Genomic DNA, 23,100 nt, shown 5'->3' with positions numbered 1-23,100 from the left:
TACCCTGACCTCTCTTTACCGAGGGGAACCCGATGGAGGTTTCAGGATGTGTAGCAGTGCTGGATTGCTTTGGTCTTCCCAGATGGAGTTTCCCGCAAGGGGAGCAAGCATGCGGTTGTTGGATCCAAAGGGGGAGCTATTCATTTCCAGCTGCTTCTTTAGAGAGAAGTGCTTGGACAGCAGTAGGATCTTCTTCATCACTTCTAGCACTAATTCATGGTCCGAGAGTTCTCCCTACAGAGGGGGATATGGAGCCAGCTTGGGAGTCAGTTTGCGCAGACTACTTCCTTACGGTTTTAGTGGTTCCATGAGCACCGGATAGGATTGACAGTCTATTTGGTGGCTTTCTATAGCACCTTGTTCTCCTCTTGCAAAGCTTGGGTGCACGGTCTTCTTGATCTTGCGGTATTGCATGCAGTCTTAGTAATGATGTTCCTTTCTGTTGGATGTTTGTTCCCAATTCGCTTGAGAGTAGGGTGATATCCACTCGGGATATGTTCCAGACAGATGAAGATCAGTAGCAGTTTTCACTCTCACTTCCGATGAAGTTCCTTCAGATACAGTTTGCAGTTCATCATTCTATATGGTGGTCGGTGCAGTTCTTTGGTTCTTCATCATCGAAAAGTTGATTTCTCAGCAGCTTTGGTTGTCTCATTCTTTGGACTTCCCGTAGCAGCTTGGAGATTCTGGAATGTGGTATATGACCGGAGGTGCAGGTTTCCGACTCCTTCCTCAAGGGTGGGGCACTATAGCGCTGGGAAATGATCTAGATACCAGTACTTTATGCCTTTACCCTCAATTTTGCTCCATTCTCTAAAAAGCGGTCAGCAGCGGTAGTTTCTGCAGATGCTGGTTGTGCGACTTGTGAGTCGGTTGAGTTGAGGAGATTCTTGATAGAATTAACTACACACAGCATGTAACAAACTTGGACACCCCAAGTCTAGATTCCACCGCGACACAACAGAGGTTCACTTTAAAACAGTTCACAAAAGACGACACGGCCTGGCGTAGTTCCGTGCCAAGAGGTATTGGCCCCAAAGACGGGCGCCCCTTTCGGTATTTCTTTTTTATATTAATCTGTGTGCAAAGTACAAGAGAGTCCGTGGGTACTCACTCTCAGACTTTGCGTCCACATGCTTTGAGTAGCGAGTCCCTAAAGACTTATTTATTCTTACTAGGGATGCCCAAAAGCAGAGCCCCAAAATCTTTTAAACTCAAAAGCTAACTTCTCCAAAAGCTTCTCAAACTCAAAAGCTTTAATCTCCAAAAGCTGCCAAAATTCAGCCAGCGTAATTTCCAGAAATCCGTACATACTACCACGTCAGCAAGTCAGTGCGTTTTGCAAAAATCTGCCGCGTCAACAGTCAACGAAAATTGCGGAGGTCCGTACGGCACAAACTGTCGGCGCATTTTAAGGGCGCCTGCCACGTCAACAAAGGGAGGGCGGGGGGGGGGGGGGTCTGGGAGCTTGCCACGTCACCAATTTGTGACATATCCCCTCTTGAAAGAATTGTAATCGCCCTTGATTACGCCTGCAAAACAGACAAAGGCCATCAACTGTCTTAGTAGACACTGACTGTTAGTACCAACGCACTAGACACGACACATCTAGCACTTATACAAGACGACAGTCACATCACAGGACATCACATGACAAATCACAGACAAATTCATTCCAAATCTCAGACCATGACCGATCGGCAACGTATTTAGTAATCGCATCTAGATCCATTCCGGACCTCACAGATACCCGATTAACTAATCCTTTCAAATGGCATACCCGATGTGTGTGCTGAAATTTCTTGGTGGAAGCCTCGCGATGCACCTCTTCATTGGCACCTCTTCATCGGGATTTGCCTCTTGGTAGCCATCCATGCCTCTTCTTGAGTGCTCACACCTCTTGGCATATGACCTGCTGGCTGCCATGCCTCTTCGCATGTCTCTTCCCTACGCATACCCTTCAGCCAGGCGCCTCCTCACCAATCGCTGAAATCTTACGCTGGCAGCCTTTTGTTAAAAAAAAGTCTACGCAAGCCCCTTATACAGCAGCACATGACGTTTTATTAAACCAGCTAATAGGCCAGCGCAACTTATTTTATTAAACTCATTAAGGGCGCCCAACCTGGCCGGCCACTCCCATTAATTAAAAGGGCCATTTGAATGTACCTGTTCAATTAAACCAGCCAGCGATATAAAAAAAAAAGATGTCGCAAGGCTAGCGTTTGCAGAATTCTTACGCTGCCCCCCTTTTCCCATCCAACGCTGGCTCCTTGCCTCTCCTGCACGCATTCTGACCCACAACCATTGCAAACGATCACACTTAGGCGCCTATTCGTATCTCTCATACATAGATGAAGTTCCGAAGGAGAGTTTGCTAGAGAACCCCCTTCCTCGAGGTTATTATTATTCCTGACACTCCGCCAACAGACACAGAACCAGGAACAGATTCTGGAATAAATTTTCAAGCTGAAGTATATACCAATTCCAAGCCGGAATATATTGGTCACGTGTTCATAGCGAGCTCCTAGTCCCGGATTACACACTTTGTCGCCCGCTCCAGTGGAGACATCTCCCATCAACGAGGTCGAGATCTCTATGTCGACGTTCCAAAGAGAAGATGATCAGCAAGCGCACATTTTTGCCCTTCTCAAAGCCCAAATGGAAGCTATGCAACAGACTTTCTCAGCAAGTCTTGTTTCCATCAACAATTGCTTGGACTAGTTACAGATGCAAAGCTTTGAAACGACCAAATCGGAGGTTTTGCAGTCCAAATTTTCTAGCCCAAAGCATGGTTTCTCACAGACAACTAGACGCAAAGTACCTTCGTGCGAGCAGCAAAAGTCTCAACATGAATATTCTTGGAAATGTTACAGTACTAAGCAACCAACTTCTTATTCGAATCATCAGCAACAAAAGCAACAATATGAAGCTTCCAAAGGATCACCAGCGATATCAAGATGGGCTTACTTAGTGGCACAGATATCGGACCCTAGTCGAGTACTCGGTCGTGAATGCTGCGACGCTGGACAAGTTCCCCCTCGCAAGCCATGCCCTACATTTAAGTCTTTCTTGTCTGATGGTGGTAAAGTCGAAGATTAACTGATCCTTTCCTTGTGCAAGAGGATCCTTCAGAGGTCTAAGAGGCGACAACTCCCTCAACCTCCCGCTTCTCAATTGGAAGCCTTAATACCCGCTAAGAAAGCTGAAGATTCAGAAGATTCTAGTTCTTATGTGACAACCAACAAGCACATAACCCCTTCTTTGGCCGTGATCCAGGCAGGAAAATTCGGCTCGTCACCGCCCTTGCAGAATATAGTCTTTGTCTCTAAACAGATACCAGATGCTATGGTGAATGATAATTCTTCAAAGTTGAAGACTCCATTCCTTGCCTTCAACGATGCAAAGGATAAAACAGATGTAGACTCTTGCAGCACGACTTTAGTCGCTGCGACTGAATCGTTGGACACAATTTGTTCCACAGATAAACCTTTACAGATGGATATACCTTCAAAAACTACTCTGTCTCAGTCTACGACGGCCCTTCAGGAGGATCTTACTGTTCCAGACAAACCAATGAATACCTTACAGATTTCCAACCAGTGGTCATCACTCAACAGAAAACTCAAGTCAATCTACCAATAGTTTCACTTGAAGCAGATAAAGATTCAATCTTTTCTTGGACAAAGCTCAAAGTTACAAATGACTTCGACAAAGGCACTTATCAAGTTGCAGATATAATCATTTTACAGTTTGGAAAAATAGTCATTGTCACCAGCGTGTGACTACTATCTATCCTTTTTGTTGATTTCTTTCTTATTATCTATTTACTTTCACTTTTTGGAAACACCCCTCGGGAAATCTAACTGCCCTGCATTGCATAGCTAGTGTGGAACTGTCCAGAGGGAGTCCAAGCCTGAGGGCAAGAGAGCACTAAGGTTGGACAAAGACTATGGTTAGCCAAAGTGGGGTCATTGACTAGCCAAAGTGGAATCCTTTGCTATAGAGGCTACATTTCAGTTTTGGGTGTGGCTGCAGTGTACAAAGGGGGTCAGATGACCTAGACAGATACAATGGCAACATCTCCTAAAATTTAGGGAACTGCTATTTTGGGACCTGAAAATGTGTTTGCGTCATTACCTCCGGAATGACAAGGAGAACATTTTCTTACTTTGCCGTGAAGTCAACTGGGCAACCGGTTGGGAGATTTTTAGGCGGCAACCCCGAAACGGGAAAATGCTTGTAAATGTGCCAAGTGGCACCTTATGGTGCACTTTCCTCATGCAACAAGAAGTGGCGCTGAATTTAAGCTGGGAGAGGCTCATTTTCAGATTTTGTCACAAGTTAAGAGCTATGGAGTGCTTCCTTTCCCTCTTATGTACAGTGCAGTGCCAGGAGTGATGCCCTGCACGCTACGCACTGCCCTCTCTCTCCCCTATGGCAGTATGTTATGCCCCTCTAGTGGGCTTTTCATTTGACCAATGTACAGTTGTGTGGGTTCATGCGCGATTGCCGAGGCAAGAGCCTCTTGCACAGGTACTGGATTAGCTAGCGGCTGATCCCCCGCAGGTACAAGTGAATTCGGAGAGGTTTCACGCCAGAAATCTCGTCCGATTCAAAGGGCAAGTAGCCCTACATGTGCGGGAGCTCGAGGACTTGCTACGGATGCGACCGGCACGCGAAACGGAGCCCGAAACAGTAAATTACAGCCTGCTGTGTATTTTTGCAGGTTTAGGGTTTTGGCCCTAAACGGTCCCTAATACCTCCAGGAGGTTCGGGGACGCGAAGGGACCGCTGTACAGGTGGTCTGGCGCATTTTCGGGGCTGAAAACAGAGAATTCAGCGTGCTGCAGATTCTCGCCAGGTTTTGCAAAGTGCCCGTATGCGTCGGGAAGGTCATTCAATGCGTGGGAATACTGACTGTGAGGGGTCCTAGTACAGTTATGCTGCCGAAATCGGGACAGTTGAAATTCAGCCAAGCTTGTGCGGGGCAGCTTGTAGGGAACCACAGCGTTTATTCCCTCTTTTAAACAAATAAAGAAATACCGAAAGGGGCGCCTAAGTTAGGGGCCAATCTGGTGTCGGTCTTCTCATACAGGTGCAATCTAGCAGCCTGTATCCCTCTCCCCTTTGTTGTGTCTTGAAAGTACAAGTAAAGTGGGCGACAAATTAAATGGGTGAAAGCTAAATCAAGGTTTGAAGTAAAGTCTACCGCCCTTTTTGAAGTTAACAGGCCGGTTTCATGGTTCCATCGACGGGATTAAATCACTTTTTCCCATAGAAGTGAGCCTTGGTCAGGTTGGGTTTGAAGACACAGGGGATCATAGACCAGACACAGGGAATTGCAATTATGGCTGACACACCATATGATGTGACTAAAGAGGTTTCTTCTTCACAGGGTCAACAGACACATGAAGTGGGTGAGTCTTCAAGACCACCACAGACGGATGATGATATATTCAGGACCCAGTTGGCTACTGCTGTGGCTATGTTCACACAAGTAATGCAGAACTCGAGGTTTTTAGCCTTTCTGCAACCTCCTATTCCGTCTCAGCAAGTTGGGTCACTGGATCATATTCAAAAGCCTGTTAAGGCTCGAGCACAGGTGATTCATACTGCAAAGTCAATGGAAACACCTGTACACTTGACGGAGAACATGCAGTCTCCACAACCTGTGCCTAAGGTGCAAGAACAGGTGGCTGAGATGCCAGTCTTTCAAGCTGTACCAGTTCAGCCCGCCACCTTTCAGCAGCCTATAGCTGGTTCTAATGGGCAAGGAAGCAACCTACAGGCTATGCAACAGGTCTTCCCACCACCTTTAGTACACCCTGGCTATTTTGGAGGTGGATCGGTATTCCAGAGCATGGCTGGTCATGCACCTGGAAATCAGTTTTACACAACAGGAACAGTGTTCGGGGGTGCTCAAACGATGATGCCTAACCCCATGTATAGTGTTACGGGCATGCTACCAGGGTTTCAAAGCACTCAAGGCCAATTTGGGATGCCACATTTTGGTATGGTTGGAATTACAAATCAGCAGCCAAATATGGCATTTCCAGGTCAACTTAATTGCGGTCAGGGAACACAAATGAACCCTAACAGTGTTCCCATGTTTCAGTCACTTCCCTATGACAATTTAACGCCGCTGGAGAGGCCAACTCCGTACAAAGAAGGTGGCAAAGGTGTGACTTTCACGACCTTTACAAGGTTTGATGACAGGAAGAAGGCTCTCTCATAAGGCCTATGCAGGGGGAAACTTTACAGAGGCTTCAAAGGTCCGCAAGGCAGCCACTTTCTTGACAGAGAATGCAGGACAATGGTGGACAACTTTATTGCTTCAAGGGCAAGCTCCGTCCACATGGATTTACTTCAAGCAGATTTTTGCAGCAGCATGGTTATCTGATGACTTTGAAGCAGATGTCATGACAGAATGGCACCAGCTTAATGCTGCTACTTGCAAGAATCTGGATGACTACAATCGGAAGTTTTGGAAAGCTCTACTTCTAGTAACTTCCTATAGGTTTGTGCCATTGACAGAACAGATTGAAAAATATTGTTGTGGCCTACCCAAAGGATTGAGAAAATACTGCACGAAGACCAAAGTCACTACTTTGACGCAGTTCATCGAAGTAGCAAACACAAGCAATGGTTTGCTCAAGGGAGAAGATTGTGAATTCAATACTGGCGTCAAGGAAGGATCAGCCAAGAAAAATTCAGCGAAGAAGTATGTTCCCAAGGAGGCTCCGAAAGTGACTCAGGAGCCAGCCAACGCAGGGAAAGACAAAGCTATGGTTGAATCAGAAAAGGGACCAGCAAAGAAATGGAAAAGACATTTTCCTCACAAGTCGGAAGAGCAAAAGAAGGTCCTGAGGTCAGAGAACAAATGCTTCATCTGTGAGCAACCTAGCCACATTGCTTACAATTGTCCTACAAAGAAAAGGCCAGCTGATTCTGAAGACAAGGAGGACAGGAAAGGAAAGAAGCCCATGGCTGGTCTAGTGTCAGATATGGTGGGCGATAAGCCAAATTCAGATGCAAGTGAGCTTTGCAAAGCATGGGGAAAGGTCAGGGATCAAACAGTGTTTATCTTCTTTGATCCAAGTGCCAAAGCCAACTTCATTTCTCCAGAATTGGCTTCAAAGTTGCAAATCAGACCTGAAGAGATGGGATATACAGCAGAGGCAAGTTTGGCATGTTCTGGCCATACAGACGCTGTGACACCCATCATTGGAAAGTTGCGCCTACATATCCAGTCCTATGTAGATGCTGAAGAATTTTACATCATGCCACTGGACAGATGTGATGTGTTGTTAGGTATTCCTTGGTTATTTCATGTACAAGGAATCATGGATGCCTACAACAAAAAGATCACTGTACAGAGCAGGGGAAAGACTCACATTCTGGATGTAAAGCTTAAAGGGGAGTCTATTCCCACTGTATCAGCTTCTGCTATTACTTCTGTAATGAAAAAGCATCTTTCTGCGTACTTGGTTTTTGCACGTGAAGTGTCAGATTGTGATGAATCAAATTTATCTGTGCTAGATAAAGAAAGGTCAATGTTTTTACAACCGTATAGTGACTGTTTTTCCGATTCATTACCGTCTCAATTACCGCCAGAGAGACCCGAGGACCATGCGATAGATTTGGTGCCAGGCAGTAGCCCACCAAATAAGCCTCCGTACAGGGTTAGTGCGTCTCAGCAGAAAGAGATAATGGGCCAAGTACAAGAGCTGTTAGAAAAGGGGCTGATTCAGCCCAGTTCATCCCCATTCTGTTCTCCAGTGTTGTTGGTGCAGAAAAAGGATGGCTCATGGCGTATGTGCATCGACTACCGTGCACTGAACAAGAATACCATCAAGAATAGGTTCCCTATACCTAGAATTGATGATATTCTGGACAAATTAGAAGGAGAAGCTATGTTTAGCAGGATAGATCTAAAGAGTGGGTACCATCAGATCCGCATTAGATCAAAGCATGTGCACAAGACTGCTTTTAGAACAACGTTTGGCCTTTACGAATTTTTATTGATGCCCTTTGGTCTCACAAATGCTCCTACTACGTTCAATAGGATAATGGACAGAATTTTCCGTCCACACCAGCAGTTTGTTGGTACATTCTTTGATGACATGATAGTAGTCTACTCAAAGAATGAAGAGGAGCATAGGCATCACTTGGCCATTGTGTTCAAAGAGCTACGTAGTCATAGGTTGCTCATCAATGCAAAGAAAAGTGAATTTTTTCTGGAAGAGATTCACTTTCTGGGACAAATTGTCTCAAAGGATGGTGTCAGAATGGATCCTGCAAAAGTTGAAGCGATCAAGTCATGGCCAGATTTGAAGACGGTGCACGATGTCCGAAGTTTCTTGGGACTATGCTCCTATTACAGACGGTTTATCCAAAATTTCGTTGAGATTGCTTCACCTTTACATGCTCTTCAAAAGAAGGCAGTCACCTTTAGATGGACACAGAAAGAGATTTCAGCTTTTAATCTCTTAAAGGAAAAGATGACTTCAGATCCAGTCATTGTGTTGCCAGATCTTAGGAAGTCATTTGTGGTCCAGTGTGACGCCTGTGGTAGTAGCATTGGTGCAGTGCTAATGCAAGATGGCAGGGTAGTAGCCTATGAGAGCAGAATTTTGCAAGGGCCAGAGATGACCATGCAGGTCTATGAGAAAGAGTTACTGGCTGTGATTCATGCGCTCTTAAGTTGGAAACCCTACCTGCTAGGTGCAGATTTCGTTGTCCAAACGGACCATCAGACCTTGCGATACTTCTTGACACAGGCAAAGTTATCTGAGAAGCATATGCGATGGGCAAATATCTTGTCCATGTTCCACTTTCAGATTGTGCATGTGGAAGGTAAGAAGAACGTTGTGGCTGATGCCTTGTCAAGGAAGCCACAAATTTCAGCTGTGTCAATTCCTTATCATCATGAACTTGATGATATGAGGGAACAGTATGCAAATGATGAAGATTTTGCAAGGGTCTTCGAGCAGTTAATGGATGGACAACGTCATGAACACTATCTTCTTAAAGACGGGTTCATGATGATGCATGGCAGATTGTGTGTCACAAAGCCATTGCGACGCAAAGTTATGGAAGAAAGTCATGTCCCACCGTATGCAGAGCATCGTGCTATAGATGCTACAGTTAAAGCGGTTGAGACATTCTTCTATTGGCCTACATTGAGAAGGGATGTGGATGCCTTGGTGCGAGAATGCCTAATTTGCTAGAAGGTCAAGTTTGATAGGCAAAAGGCACCAGAGTTATTGCAACCACTACCTATTCCAGATAAACCATGGGAAAGTATTGCTATGGATTTTATCTTTGATCTTCCGAGAACGCAGACAGGAAACGATGGTATTTGGACCATCATTTGCAGATTCAGCAAACAGGCTCATTTTATTCCTGTCAGGAAGAAGATAAAGCCAGATCATATGGCACGTTTGTTTATGAGCAATATTTTCAAGTATCATGGCATGCCACAGTCGATTGTTAGAGACCGTGATCCATGCATGACAAGTTTGTTCTCGAGAGGCTTGTTTGAGAATATGGGCACAACGCTCAAATTCTCTTCGTCATTTCATCCTCAAACAGATGGGCAGTCAGAAGAGGCAAATTCTACTGTCCTAGATCTGATGAAGTGTTATGTGTCAGAGCATAAAGGAAAGTGGGAGCAGTATTTGCCATTGGTGGAGTATGCATACAATAATACAGTGCATTCATCAACTGGCAAGGCACCTTTTGAGATAGTTGAAGGTGGCAAGAAAGTTCCTCCCATACTGCATACAAAGGACAAGCTATTTGAAGCAGATAAGTATGTTCAGGACATGGATGAAATGTACAAGAAGGTCAAAGTGGCCTTAGAAAAGACTCAGGCAAAGCAAAAGAAAGCAGCTGATCGTCACCGTCGTGAAGTGGTATATTCACTTGGTGATTGGGTGCTTTTACGCTTTGAAAAGGCAAGGTTAAAGAAGATGAAGAGCAAGGAAAGACTGTTTCCAAAGCTCAGCATGCGTTACTATGGGCCTTTTCAAGTATGCGACATACTCAGTGATGTTGCATATAGGCTGAAATTGCCTGACAGTTGGAAGATTCACAATGCGTTTCATGTGAGTCTTCTCAGACCCTATGTGGGTGATGTGCCAGAGGATATGCCAGCTGAAGATCAGCCGGAAGTCGAGGAACTTGACGAGATCTTGGTCCCGGAACAGATTTTGGAACATAAGGAAAGAAAAGTGAAAGGCAAGGTTGCTAGGCGTTACTTGGTAAGGTTCAGAAACTATCCACCAATGGATGCTAAGTGGATGGAAGAAGGTGAACTTGCAGAGTCACCAACTGTGTTATCACTTTACCTTGAAGCCTTCGATTTGCAACCTACCTTGACCCCTTGAGTTTCAAAGCTACATGGATTGTCAGTGTGACAATGGCTTCTGAAACAAATGATGTACATGGTATTTAAAGTGAGCTCAAATGAAATACCTGTTACATGAATGTTAGAGGTGTGCAGATTGTCAGTTTGGCAATTGCTCTTATGGAATGTCCAAAAGTATGGTTAGTGCTATAGAAGTGAGTATTTCTTGTCAGTTTGTCAAGGATACAGTAATTGCTTCTATTAAAGGGTACATGTGTAACTGCATTCTTAAACTGTCGGTTTGGGTATGCTCGAAAGTGTTACGGGATCCAACGTGTACTATAAGACAGTGGCAAAATGTGTAGCTATCATTTTGTCATTGGAAAGTCAGTGACTCAAAGGAATGGCAGAGTGCGAAGCTACCACTATGTCATTGGGACAGGGTTCACACGCAGGTAATACATGTGTCGACAAGGTGTTAAATACACGAGGGTTGACAATGAGCATGTACGTGTCGTACATGTGTCGACAGGTGTTGAATACATCAGTGTTGACTGTGAGCATGTACGACATAGATGCAAACGAGGACGTTTGAGATTTCAAGAGGGGGGTATGTCACCAGCATGTGACTACTGTCTATCCTTTTTGTTGATTTCTTTCTTATTATCTATTTACTTTCACTTTTTGGAAACACCCCTCGAGAAATCTAACTGCCCTGCATTGCATAGCTAGTGTGGAACTGTCCAGAGGGAGTCCAGGCCTGAGGGCAAGAGAGCACTAAGGTTGGACAAAGACTATGGTTAGCCAAAGTGGGGTCATTGACTAGCCAAAGTGGAATCCTTTGCTACAGAGGCTACATTTCAGTTTTGGGTGTGGCTGCAGTGTACAAAGGGGGTCAGATGACCTAGAAAGATACAATGGCAACATCTCCTAAAATTTAGGAAACTACTATTTTGGGACCTGGAAATGTGTTTGCGTCATTACCTCTGGAATGACAAGGAGAACATTTTCTTACTCTGCCGTGAGGTCAACTGGGCAACCGGTTGGGAGATTTTTAGGCGGCAACCCCGAAACGGGAAAATGCTTGTAAATGTGCCAAGTGGCACCTTCTGGTGCACTTTCCTCATGCAACAAGAAGTGGCGCTGAATTTTAAGCTGGGAGAGGCTCATTTTCAGATTTTGTCACTGGTTTAAGAGCTATGGAGTGCTTCCTTTCCCTCTTATGTACAGTGCGGTGCCAGGAGTGATGCCCTGCACGCTACGCACTGCCCTCTCTCTCCCCTATGGCAGTATGTTATGCCCCTCTAGTGGGCTTTTCATTTGACCAATGTACAGTTGTGTGGGTTCATGCGCGATTGCCGAGGCAAGAGCCTCTTGCACAGGTACTGGATTAGCTAGCGGCTAATCCCCCACAAGTACAGGTGAATTCGGAGAGGTTTCACGCCAGAAATCTCATCCGATTCAAAGGGCAAGTAGCCCTATAGGTGCGGGAGCTCGAGGACTTGCTACGGATGCGACCGGCACGCGAAATGGAGCCCGAAACAGTAAATTACAGCCTGCTGTGTATTTTTGCAGGTTTAGGGTTTTGGCCCTAAACGGTCCCTAATACCCCCAGGAGGTTCGGGGACACGAAGGGACTGTCGTACAGGTGATCTCGCGCATTTTCGGGGCTGAAAACAGAGAATTCAGCGTGCTCCAGATTCTCGCCAGGTTTTGCAAAGTACCCGTATGCGTCAGGAAGGTCATTCAATGCGTGGGAATACTGACTATGAGGGGTCCTAGTACAGTTATGCTGCCGAAATCGGGCCGGAACATTTGAAATTCAGCCAAGCTTGGGCGGGGCAGCTTGTAGGGAACCACAGCGTTTATTCCCTCTTTTAAACAATAAAGAAATACCGAAAGGGGCGCCTAAGTTAGGGGCCAATCTGGTGTCGGTCTTCTCATACAGGTACAATCTAGCAGCCTGTATCCCTCTCCCCTTTGTTGTGTCTTGAAAGTACAGGTAAAGTGGGCGACAAATTAAATGGGTGAAAGCTAAATCAAGGTTTGAAGTAAAGTCTACCGCCCTTTTTGAAGTCAACAGTCCGGTTTTAGTCATGGTCAATAATAGTGCCATGACATGGGAATTAACAGAAAGAGCTTTGGATGCAGAAGCACTGCAAAAATACGTTTTCCTTCTCCCGGAGTTTCTTCTACTACCCTGGGTTTTATTTAAAGAGGGAGGGAATGTCACGATTGTGACTATGTTAACAGCATTACATCTACTCCTAATTGCAAATACGCGAAGTGCCATGCCAAGGAGGACCCTTGCGCTTGGATGGTCACAACCCTTCGCCCAAGAGACGTGCCTCTTCGTCAAAAGCCACACTCCTTCGACGACTGGTCACACCCCTTCGCTCTACGGGTGCGATTCTTCACCCAATGGTTGCAGATCTTCGCCGAATGGATGTGTCTTTACGTATAAAGTCATGTCACTTCACCAGGAGACATGTCTTTTCATTTGTGTCTCTTCGTCTCGTATACAAGGAGCCTATTGTATTCAGTTTCAAGCAGTCATTCAATCAATCAAACACAGAGTCTTCTAAGTTTTGTTTCTGAGTTCAGTTTAAGTTTCTTAAGTCTTAAACATGAGTTTAAGTACTTAATAAAGGATTAGTACCTAGAATCCTCACACTTGCAAAAACTGATCTTCTCCTCTGAGTGAGGACATGTGATGCTTTTATAGCTCCTGGCCACGGCACAAGTAGCTGAGTGCAGGCTGCTCACGTAGAGATCACGGCCGGGGGGTTTTTTTTTTTGCCCCGCTGTTCTGCCAGAAAGAGAGAGAGAAATCGCTAGCTGGTTTTTGCTTCTTTATTCTCCAAGTGGCTGCCCACTTATTAAGTGGGCGGCCGTCGTATTTTAAAATAATTCTGAATCTGCCCAAAAAACTCAATAAAACCTTATAAGTTAAAAAACAATGCGTTCACAGCACTTCCCAAGCGTCCCTGGATGCAATCACATGCACAGTTGCGATGCAGACATAGACTTCGTCGCGGAAAAGCATTTGCTTTCCCGAAAAGCAATCACGCTTTCTCAAAAAGCATATGTTTTTCCTCAAAGTTTCCTCTGAATCCATCTTCATTCAAGTGCTTGCTTTTCCTTGTGCACAATTCTAACACAGTTCGGAATTTCCTCTTGACTATGGATATTCCCTTTTCGATGCACCTATCACCCACCTTGTGACGCATCACGAATACCCATCACCTAATCTTTTCCTACCGATCTTATGATACAATCTCCTTCGCGATGCTCTATGTCACCCATCCTATGACGCATCAGAGATATTTGTTCCCGGATGGTCGGATACTTCTTCCCGATGCTCCCTGTCACCCATCCGATGTGACGCATCAGAAGTACCCGTTCCTGGTGGCCTTACAGATATTCCTTTTCACAATGCTCTTTCATTACTCTGAATGACCCACTTGAAATATCTATACTCGGATGTCTCGAGTGAGAAAAACCCTCTCACTTAGCATCCCAATAATTCATTTACAATTTATTTTCCTTGGTGTTCCAAGCGAGAAAACCCTCACTTATAAATCCACTAATTCATTTAGAATTCTTTTTCTATCAAATAAAGTCAATTTAGCAACAACAACTGTGTCCATGTGTGGAGAAAGAGGCATCGACGTTGCTCCGCTTCCCTAGAGGAGCGTGCTGAAGAATCCCACTGATTGCGAAGAGTATGCCGCAGCTCTATCTAGATGGATGTCAAAATGATGGACGTAGGTGTTAGGTGCAACGGAATGAATGTTTGCGCTTTGCTCAGGATGAGTGCTCCAAACTGTGCTCAAGGTTCCTTTTGTTCTTATGAAAGGTAGAGCCTTCCATTCTTAATGAGAGAATGCTATAATCACAAACAAAGTGAATGGACACTGTGCGTGCAAGTGTATGAGACTGAGAGATAGAGAGAGAAGAGAGATATGACACCAGAGACGTTGTAAAACCCTCCTCCGAAAGCCCCACTCTCGTCGGCGAGAGTGGTCTACTTATGATTGCACAATCTGGTACAAATGGAATGCATGAGACTGATGCAAGCCTAGGCTATGTCGACGATGATGACGAAGTCGACCTAAGGGCCTAAATCTGCAATCTTTCTACTGTTGTCCAAAAACGCCAATGGAGTTGATGACCAAAAACGCTAGCAATGGTTGATCCTTGCAAAAACGCTAGGTCCTGTCTTGCAAAAACGCTAGGTGCTGGGTACTGTTGGCGATGCAAATCTGATGCAAAAACACTAGTGACTAGGTACTGCAGGCGATAGTGCTAGATGAAGAAAACGCTAGGTATGCTGCTTGGAGAAACGCCAAGGCTTGGGATCTTGCTTGGAGGGAATCCACCATGGTTCTTATGAGAAGTTGCCTACTGAGCTTTGCTCCCGTTGCCTCTTCTGCCATTTAGTGCTAACTTTCGTTTGCTTATATATTTTCTAAGCAACATTGCCCTACCTACTTTTGTTGGAAAGTCACTTAAATTAATAAGTGAAAAATACCAAAAATAGGTTAAATGCACTGAAAATTTTCCCTGAAGGATTCTGATGGGAATACTAATGATCATGCTGTGTGCAACCAGAGGATATGCATCTACACTAAGTGACTGGGCATGCACGGTCTACGAATAGACTCACAAAAGTGCCAGATCACTTCTAATCTAGACTGATTGGACTGATTGAACCCTGATCATGCTGTAGCTTGTCCACGGACACATAGGGTTGGATGTGTCACGTGACATCCCCTCCTTTTCAAAGTGAGGTACTGGTACCGAACTGTATGGCGTCGAGGGAGATCACCAATAGCATCCAGAATCCTAGAAGGAAGTCTTCGCCAGCCCACTCTGATGTGTGGGTCGTGCGGTACTTGAACTTCATAAAGGTCTCCAACGCTTGCTTCTTTGGGCCGCGCCGAAAGCGACACAAAGTCTTGTGTGGCTCCTTCCATGCTTCAACGTCGTCTAGAGTCATGCTTCTTTCTTCTTCAAGAATCTCCATGGCTGAAAATTCCTGAAACCACTTCCAACACAAAAACATGAACATACCTATTCCATGTAAAGTGAGTGGAAAAAATCTTGTCTTCCTCAAAGACTGTGCATGCAATGTAGATGAACAAAGAGACGGAGTGCCAAACAGTTCACCACACACACGCAAACAATGAGATCGAATCTTTCTCTTATGATCTAAAGCAATCAATTGTGGCAATTCACAACGGAAATGCCCATGCTTGGTGCTCATACTTTCATGTGCTCTTTCTACAACTGTGTCGTGCCAAGGAAGAGACCTGGAATGTGACTTCCTTACATACATACTTTTTAGCTTTTCATGAACAATCCGCATACATTCGTGCTCATTCATGACTAAAACGTGCTCAACGTACAATATGTCATGCCTAGGAAAAGGGATCACATAAAGATGCTGACTAAGATACAGGAAACGATCACGAATGAAACACTCGTACAATGCGTGCATATGAATCATGCGAACACATAATACTTCCTATAAGGGTTCTTTGGCCCTAAGCTCGAGAGCCAAGATCAATCCTTCGTGATTGATCGAATCTGCAACGAGTTTAGCTTCGCTAGAAAAAGCATCAACTAACTCATCATCCTTGTGAACAATCACGTCTTCTTCATGCAACTCATCATGCTTGTGAGAAATCACATCTTGATCATGCAAATCATCATGCTCATCATTATCATCCAAATCATCATGCTTATCATTGTCAATCAAATCATCATCATGCTTCTCATAATCATGCAAATCCTGTGTGTCATGCTTTGGAGAAGAAGAGACTGAGAGAGTCTCCTTCTCCTGAATCTCTTGCATCTGTGTCTGCACTTGAGAAAAGAGTCGCAAGAACTCTTTCATGTGTTGGTCGCTCTTTTCTTTGATGGCTTTGTTCTCGCGATCAAATTCTGCTTGACTTTCTTTGATCTCGTGATCCAATTTGGCTTGTCTTTCTTTGTCTTCCAAGTCGTACTTACGCTCTATGGCTGCAATGCTTTCTTCATATTCACGATCTATGGCAGCCATTTCTTCTTCATAGGCCTTTCTTTCTGCTTCTCTTTCTTCGCGTTCTAACTTTCTTTCCAGAAACAACTGCTTCAAAGCCTCCATAAGAGTTAGTGCAATCCTTGACGTAAATGGGAAAGGGGGAGGGTTGGAAAAACCTACTGGTGGGGAAAATTATTCTTCGCCTCTCTCATGCTCATCACCTCCAAGTGAAGTATCCATTCCACTTCGAGTGATGACCATCTGAAGTCGTGGGTTCTTGTGGGTTCTTGTGGTCTTGGGTTCTTAAGTTCACGAGGAACTTGGGTTCTTGGGGGTCTTGGGTTCTTGAGGTTCTTGAGGTTTTCTTTCGCTTGCAAACCGTGTTTGAGAAGGATCTTCTCTTCACCCAAGTTCTACTCCTTTCTGTGGGCGCACCCCTTGGCAGCCTTGCGCTCACACCAAGGTTTCTGTTTCTCACCTCACGTCGATTGGTCGGCCGCTAAGTGCACGGTCCGCTCTCAATGAGTGAAAAGAGACACAAGGGGAGGCTGGACAAGCCCTTCTTTCTTGGGATTCCTGTCACTCTTCAAAAACACGATTAGGAATCGACACGCCTAAGCGAACTTGGGTTCGTGCGACCGCAACAAGCAAAAAAAGTTCTTGTGATTCTTGTGGTTCTTTCCTCGAGTGATACAAAACACTGCCAAAGCTCTGATACCAATGTTAGGTGCAGCGGAATGAATGTTTGCGCTTTGCTCAAGATGAGTGCTCCGAACGGTGCTCAAGGTTCCTTTTGTTCTTATGGAAGGTAGAGCCTTCCGTTCTTAATGAGAGAATGCTGTGATCACAAACAAAGTGAATGGACACTGTGCGTGCAAGTGTATGAGACTGAGAGATAGAGAGAGAAGAGAGATACGACACCAGAGACGTCGTAAAACCCTCCTCTGAAGGCCCCACTCTCGTCAGCGAGATTGGTCTACTTATGATTGCACAATCTGGTACAAATGGAATGCATGAGACTGATGCAAGTCTAGGATATGTCGACGATGACGACAATGATGACGAAGTCGACCTAAGGGCTGAAATCTGCAATCTTTCTATTGTTGTCCAAAAACGCCAATGGAGCTGATGACCAAATACGCTAGCAGTGGTTGATCCTTGCAAAAACGCTAGGTCCTCTCTTGCAAAAACGCTAGGTGCTGGGTATTGTTGGCGAAGCAAATCTTATGCAAAAACGCTAGTGATTGGATACTGTTGGCGATAGTGCTAGATGAAGAAAACACTAGGTATGCTGCTAGGAGAAACGCCAAGGCTTGGGATCTTGCTTGGAGAGAATCCACCAAGGTTCTTGTGAGAAGTTGCCTCCTAAGCTTGGCTCTTGTTGCCTCTTCTTCCATTTAGTGCTAACTTTGGTTTGCTTATATATTTTCTTAGCAAAATTACCCTAACTACTTTTGTTGGAAAGTCACTTAAATTAATAAGTGAAAAATACCAAAAATAGGTAAAATAGGTTAAATGCACTGAAAAATTCCCCTGAAGGATTCTAATGGGAATATTGATGATCATGCTATGTGCAACCAGAGGATATGCATCTACACTAAGTGACTGGGCATGCACGGTCTACGAATAGACTCACAAAAGTGCCAGATCACTTCTAATCGAGACTGACTGGATTGACTGAACCCTGATCATGCTGTAGCTTGTCCACGAACACATAGGGTTGGATGTGTCACGTGACAATAGGGGAGGATTGTGAGCCCAGAATGTGGACGATCGAGCCTTCCACATGGTCCAAAGTGTGATGTTGCATATCGTGGTGAATACTATGTATCATTGGCATAAATCTAGCTGGTGGCCTGCATCTGGGATCATCTGTAGAGTGCTCGGTCAATAACCCAAGGGAGTAAGCAGGAAGACTGGATTGTAAAACAAGCCCTGGAAAAAGGTTTGTGACCCCAAAAATTGCAAAAGCCATGCAATTGTCCCCCACGTCATAAGCCCATCGTGGATACCAACGCGAATCAACAAACAACAAACTGCCATCCACACTAGTTGCGCAAAAGGACAAACCTGGAGACAGTGCCTCAAAGACTCAGGGAGCCTGAAGAACATCTCTGACAAGTCGGGTCATGCCCAATGACTGTCAACCAAGTACCAACAGGCAATCCTGCATGTGCTATCATCCACATGAAAAAACATATCCTACAGCTGATCCGACGAGTCCAAATGAATGACCACAACTGTCTCTAGAAGGCGGGGGGGATAAGCTAACCTTGCCAAACCTCTGACTGGCGACAATGAAGAGGGCATCGAGTTTGCAAAAGAAGTCTCCTCCTAAGGGAAACATAGTACTCAATAAAGGATAAAGAGGCCCTATCATGGCTCAACGAAGGCCACTGCCACTCGGGTCATGCCCAGTGACTGTCAACCAAGTACCAACAATCCTGCATGTGCTATCATCCACATGAAAAAATATATCATGCGGCTGATCCGATGAGTCCAAATGAATGACCACAACTGTCTCTGGAAGGCGGGGGGATGAGCTGATCTTGCCAAACCTCTGACTAGCGACAGTGAAGAGGGCATCGAGTCTGCAAAAGAAGTCTCCACCCAAGGGAAACAGAGTACTCAAAAAAGGATAGAGAGGCTCCATCATGGCTCAACGAAGGCCACTGCCACTCACCCGGATCCCGCTCCAACTGAACAAGTGGCTTTCCTTGCCAAATCCATAGTCTCCAGAGTGGTGGTTCCTCAATAGTGAAAACAAGGTCAACACAAGACCTCTAGAAAGAGCCTAATAGGCTGGCAATCAACTCCTGATCAGGCGAAACCTCACCCTGAAACTCCTATCTAATGTGACATCCATGATGGCCAATCTCCGCAATGCTGAAAACGAGATTCTCCTATTGAGCAACAATCGGATCTCTGGAGTTAGGATCATCGTACACCCACCATCTATGATGAGAAGATAAAAGTGTCCCCCAATGAGGGCGTGCCAGTCAAAGGGAATAGCCTCATCAAGCTCTCTCATACGGGCAACAACCCCTTTGCGGAACTCGTAGGTAGCTCCAATCACCTATGTTCCAACCAAGGAAGCTTCTCCCTCTCTCTCTCTCTCTCTCTCTCTCTCTCTCTCTCTCTCTCTCTCTCTCTCTCTCTCTCTCTCTCTCTCTCTCTCTCTCTCTCTCTCTCTCTCGTCCTGTCACTTTCTACCTCAATAATTTCTCTTCTCAACAGGTGTCTTGTTCATGTATCTGGCATTGCAAGTGTTCTAGATCCGAGTCGAGGTGTCCACTGGATCACGAGCCAGTACTTGTCTTCATTGCATCTGCTGCCACCTTTGACATATGCTATGGTGGTCAGCTACAAACTTATGAGAAGCACAAATGATCAAGCAGCAAACACTCAAAATCCTCGACAACAACGCAGGATTCTCGCGACAATCCGACTCAGCCTGCACAACCTTATTTCACAACTCGCCAATGAGAAACTCTGCAGCAAAAAGGTTGCCCTTCGGACAGTGCACCACATAACCCCACCCTACTGTGAGCCATATGGTATGGGCACCCGCACATGATCATACACAAGGTCTCATGCTTCATGTATGGCCACACATGAGAGCACACATACAAACCACCTTGGCAGTTGATAAATTCTTACAAGTTGCACAGCTCTTTTAACTCTACATAAGCATTTACCCTAACTTTAACCTTTACTAAGGTTTTTGGCCAAGTATAAAAGTGAACATGATGCTTACATAGCAATAAGAAGTTGGAGCTGGTTTACCACGAAGGGATACTACAATTCAGTGTAATTTTTTTTATCTTATAAAATCTCCTAATAGAGTAAGCAAAAATACATTCTCAAATCTTTACTTATCTAATGGGAGGTATCTTATAGTTTTGTGGACTCCTTGAGCAAATTTATAGCCAGTGAATGAAACTTAAGAAGGAGAGCTATCTTATGCAAATGATATAGGTAACCTCGAGGCAAACAAGGTTTTACACCTCAACTTGAAATCACAAACAATTTCTATCGGTGACCAGCTTTTGAGAGGTGACCAATCTTACAGATGAGAAACTTCACAACAAAGCGCTTCACATTGTCAATAATCAGAACTTAAGGACAGTTTCAAGAGCTTGAGGAGTGAAACAGCAGCAACAAAATAAAAACATCTTACACAAATACGTCCAACTGCTCCTATCACCCTCATAAGGGATATCATAAAGTTCTTTCTAGGGATTACCTACAAAGAGTGATTTATGCACCATATTTTTCACACCATCTAAGGTACAAAAAATCTCATCTGCAAAACCTTTTACCCCTTCCCAATTATTTTGCTTTTTCATCTGCCATGTGCTGAATCCCACAGTATGTTTATTTCATATACAGTCCCCCCACTCTGCTAAATAATGTGTGTGTTCCATATCTACAAATATACCTCTGACTCAAGGATACAAAATACATCACAAAGATGCAACGCATTGAATTTGTGACCTGATAGAAATATAACACTCACAGCAAGAACATCATCGGTGTAGCTTCCCATGAACTCTGAAAGCTTGTTCAGGATATTGTTTCGAAGGACCGTGGCCCCATGGCTGCCCACATCTAAGGAGAAGGTGAGACCTCCCCCTTCTTCTTCTGATGCCATAGCCAAGCCAATAGTCAACACTGTGGAAATTGGATTTGGGCTACCCAAAATGTATCTGATTGGGGCTCTTCCCCTGTGTGTCGATGGATGGGAATTCTCTCTCTCGCTCGCGCTAGCGATCAGACATGAACTTCCCGGCGTGTAAAATCGGACGCAGAACAAAGTAGAGCGCGAAGGCAGGCTAGGAAAGCCTGCAGCAGATCGAGAGACGATGCCATAAGTGTGGGAAAAGCAGAAGGGCTTCACTGTTTTTTTCCTTCTTTACACACAGGCTTTCATAATTATTACTAATTAGCAATTTTGATGTTTTGGCGATAATTTGTGAGGAAAGCAACAGAAGTGCCAAATAAAATTGGCTCCTACTTCTTGCTCTCTCCTAAGTCGCACTCCTTGCCATCGCGAGGATTGTAGTGCAACCCCTTAAACGGCTCCAATGCTATCGCGAGCACCCCCCTACCTCCTCCTCTTGCTGTCTGCACCCTCCTACCGTGCTCCTCCTACCTCCACCTCTCCTCGCCGTTTCCTCCATCCTCACCCTAAGCGTAGATTCTTGTTGCATTTTGATATGTAGCTTTTCTCTTGTGTTGCAGCCACATACACACACACACAGAATTATCATCCACAGAGGTCATATATAACCCATGGGACCAAAAACGAAAACATTACAACAGTTTCATCTAGACAAAAGATGACGTTACATTACATACCAGTTAAGGATTGAGGGTCCATCAGGAGGGTAAAAACAAAAGGGGAAAACCGAATCTAGGGGGGGTCAGTTGTGGGGAGAGGCAATTTGGGATTTAGAAACTCCTGGATGATGGCTTTACCACCTCGGTAGACTGCCCATTTACCTTGTTTGTGGGCTTCATGTACCTTCTTCAGCTCGCTTGCTTTAACTTTGAGTTGATTTGTCGTCAATTCTTCAGCGATCCAAAAAGTTGTTCCCTTGAGGAGGCGGGATTGGCATAGTAGCTTTATTCGTTCTTCTTTGTCCTTGAAGGTGAGAATACAATGCTTGGGCGGCACATGTTTATGTGTGTCGTTGACCCAAGAAAAGGTTTCACGCTTGATGTTGAGAGGTTGAAGAATGTCTAAGCTTGTCGATTGCTTCTTCAAGAGTATCCTTGCTGGTGCACCAGTTGATTGAAGTCCGCCAACCCTGACCTTAAGACTAAGGGATTCTTGTAGTCAGCATTCTTGTAAGAATGCCTGTATCTTGGTGTCAATCTTCTTGTGTGTCTCTTCATGGCTTCTTTCACTGCCTTGACGGCCTCGGTAAGGGAGTCTTCAACACCTTTGGCTTTTGCGAGTAGAGCTTGGCTCTCTACTTCTAGCTTAAGTAAGCGTTGCTTGAGTTTCTTATTCTCTCCAATGAGTTCTTGGACCTGGGCCTCGAGGGCGGTAATCCTTGCTTCTTGGCGCCCGCCGACCGGATCCTTTCTTGGTGCGGCAGCCACCATGACAAAGCTCTTGCGTGAGATCGGGGTGCCAAAGGAAGACATTGGGGCTTCCTTCACTTTGCCACAATGAATGGTCTAAATGGGCTACTTGAACTCAAACCTTCAAGTTGGGAGGATTGTGTGACCCTTGGGTTACACTTGGTCTCGGTTAGAAAAACTTGAATTCAAATCTCCAAGGAGAGACTCTGTGAGCACGTGGTTTGATGAGGGTAGGGTTGAAAGTAGCGACACTGGGGACGTAGGCAGCGGCATTGGGAACGCGTGCATTTGGCCGTCAGCACTGCGACTAGCAGGGGATGAAGCTTTAATAGAAGTTTTGCATTAGGACGTAGGGCAGCAGGACTTTTATGGGGACTGGATCTATATGCCAGCAAGCGTGCAAGGGCAGAAGGTAGAGCTAAAGGATTTCTTGGCTAGAGCGCAAGGCGGAGTAGTGTTGAAGGCTGTCTTGGCTTGGTCGCAGGGCTTGGCTGTTAGCTAACCCCCCCTCCCCCCCACAGGGCCGCCCTCGCCCAGGGGGAGGCAAGGAGGGAGGAAACCCTAGAGCTGCAATGCAAGGAAAAAGGCCGTTAACACACACACACACACACACACACACACACACACA

At 45.2% G+C, this 23,100-nt stretch overlaps 1 protein-coding gene across 3 annotated transcripts in view; it reads right to left on the bottom strand.

Annotated features, from left to right (window-relative positions):
• Nucleotides 1–21,304, bottom strand: part of LOC147439246 (uncharacterized) — a 33,369-nt gene extending 12,065 nt beyond the window's left edge. Inside the window, exon 1 of one of the 3 annotated variants that reach the window (XM_086485114.1) lies at nucleotides 20,899–21,304. In XM_086485114.1, the coding sequence (XP_086341240.1) occupies nucleotides 20,899–21,033 (135 nt within the window). In that variant the 5' untranslated portion in view covers nucleotides 21,034–21,304. The remainder of the gene's footprint in view (nucleotides 1–20,898) is intronic. The other 2 variants (XM_086485115.1, XM_086485116.1) reach the window with 2 other exon arrangements.
• Between the last annotated feature and the right edge of the window lie 1,796 nt (nucleotides 21,305–23,100).

The sequence above is a fragment of the Adiantum capillus-veneris genome, chromosome 16 (assembly GCF_014529385.1).
Source record: "Adiantum capillus-veneris isolate H3 chromosome 16, ASM1452938v2, whole genome shotgun sequence".
Lineage (NCBI taxonomy): Eukaryota > Viridiplantae > Streptophyta > Polypodiopsida > Polypodiales > Pteridaceae > Adiantum > Adiantum capillus-veneris.
Note: the sequence above shows the minus strand (reverse complement) of the source record. Positions and strands in the feature narration are given on the sequence as shown.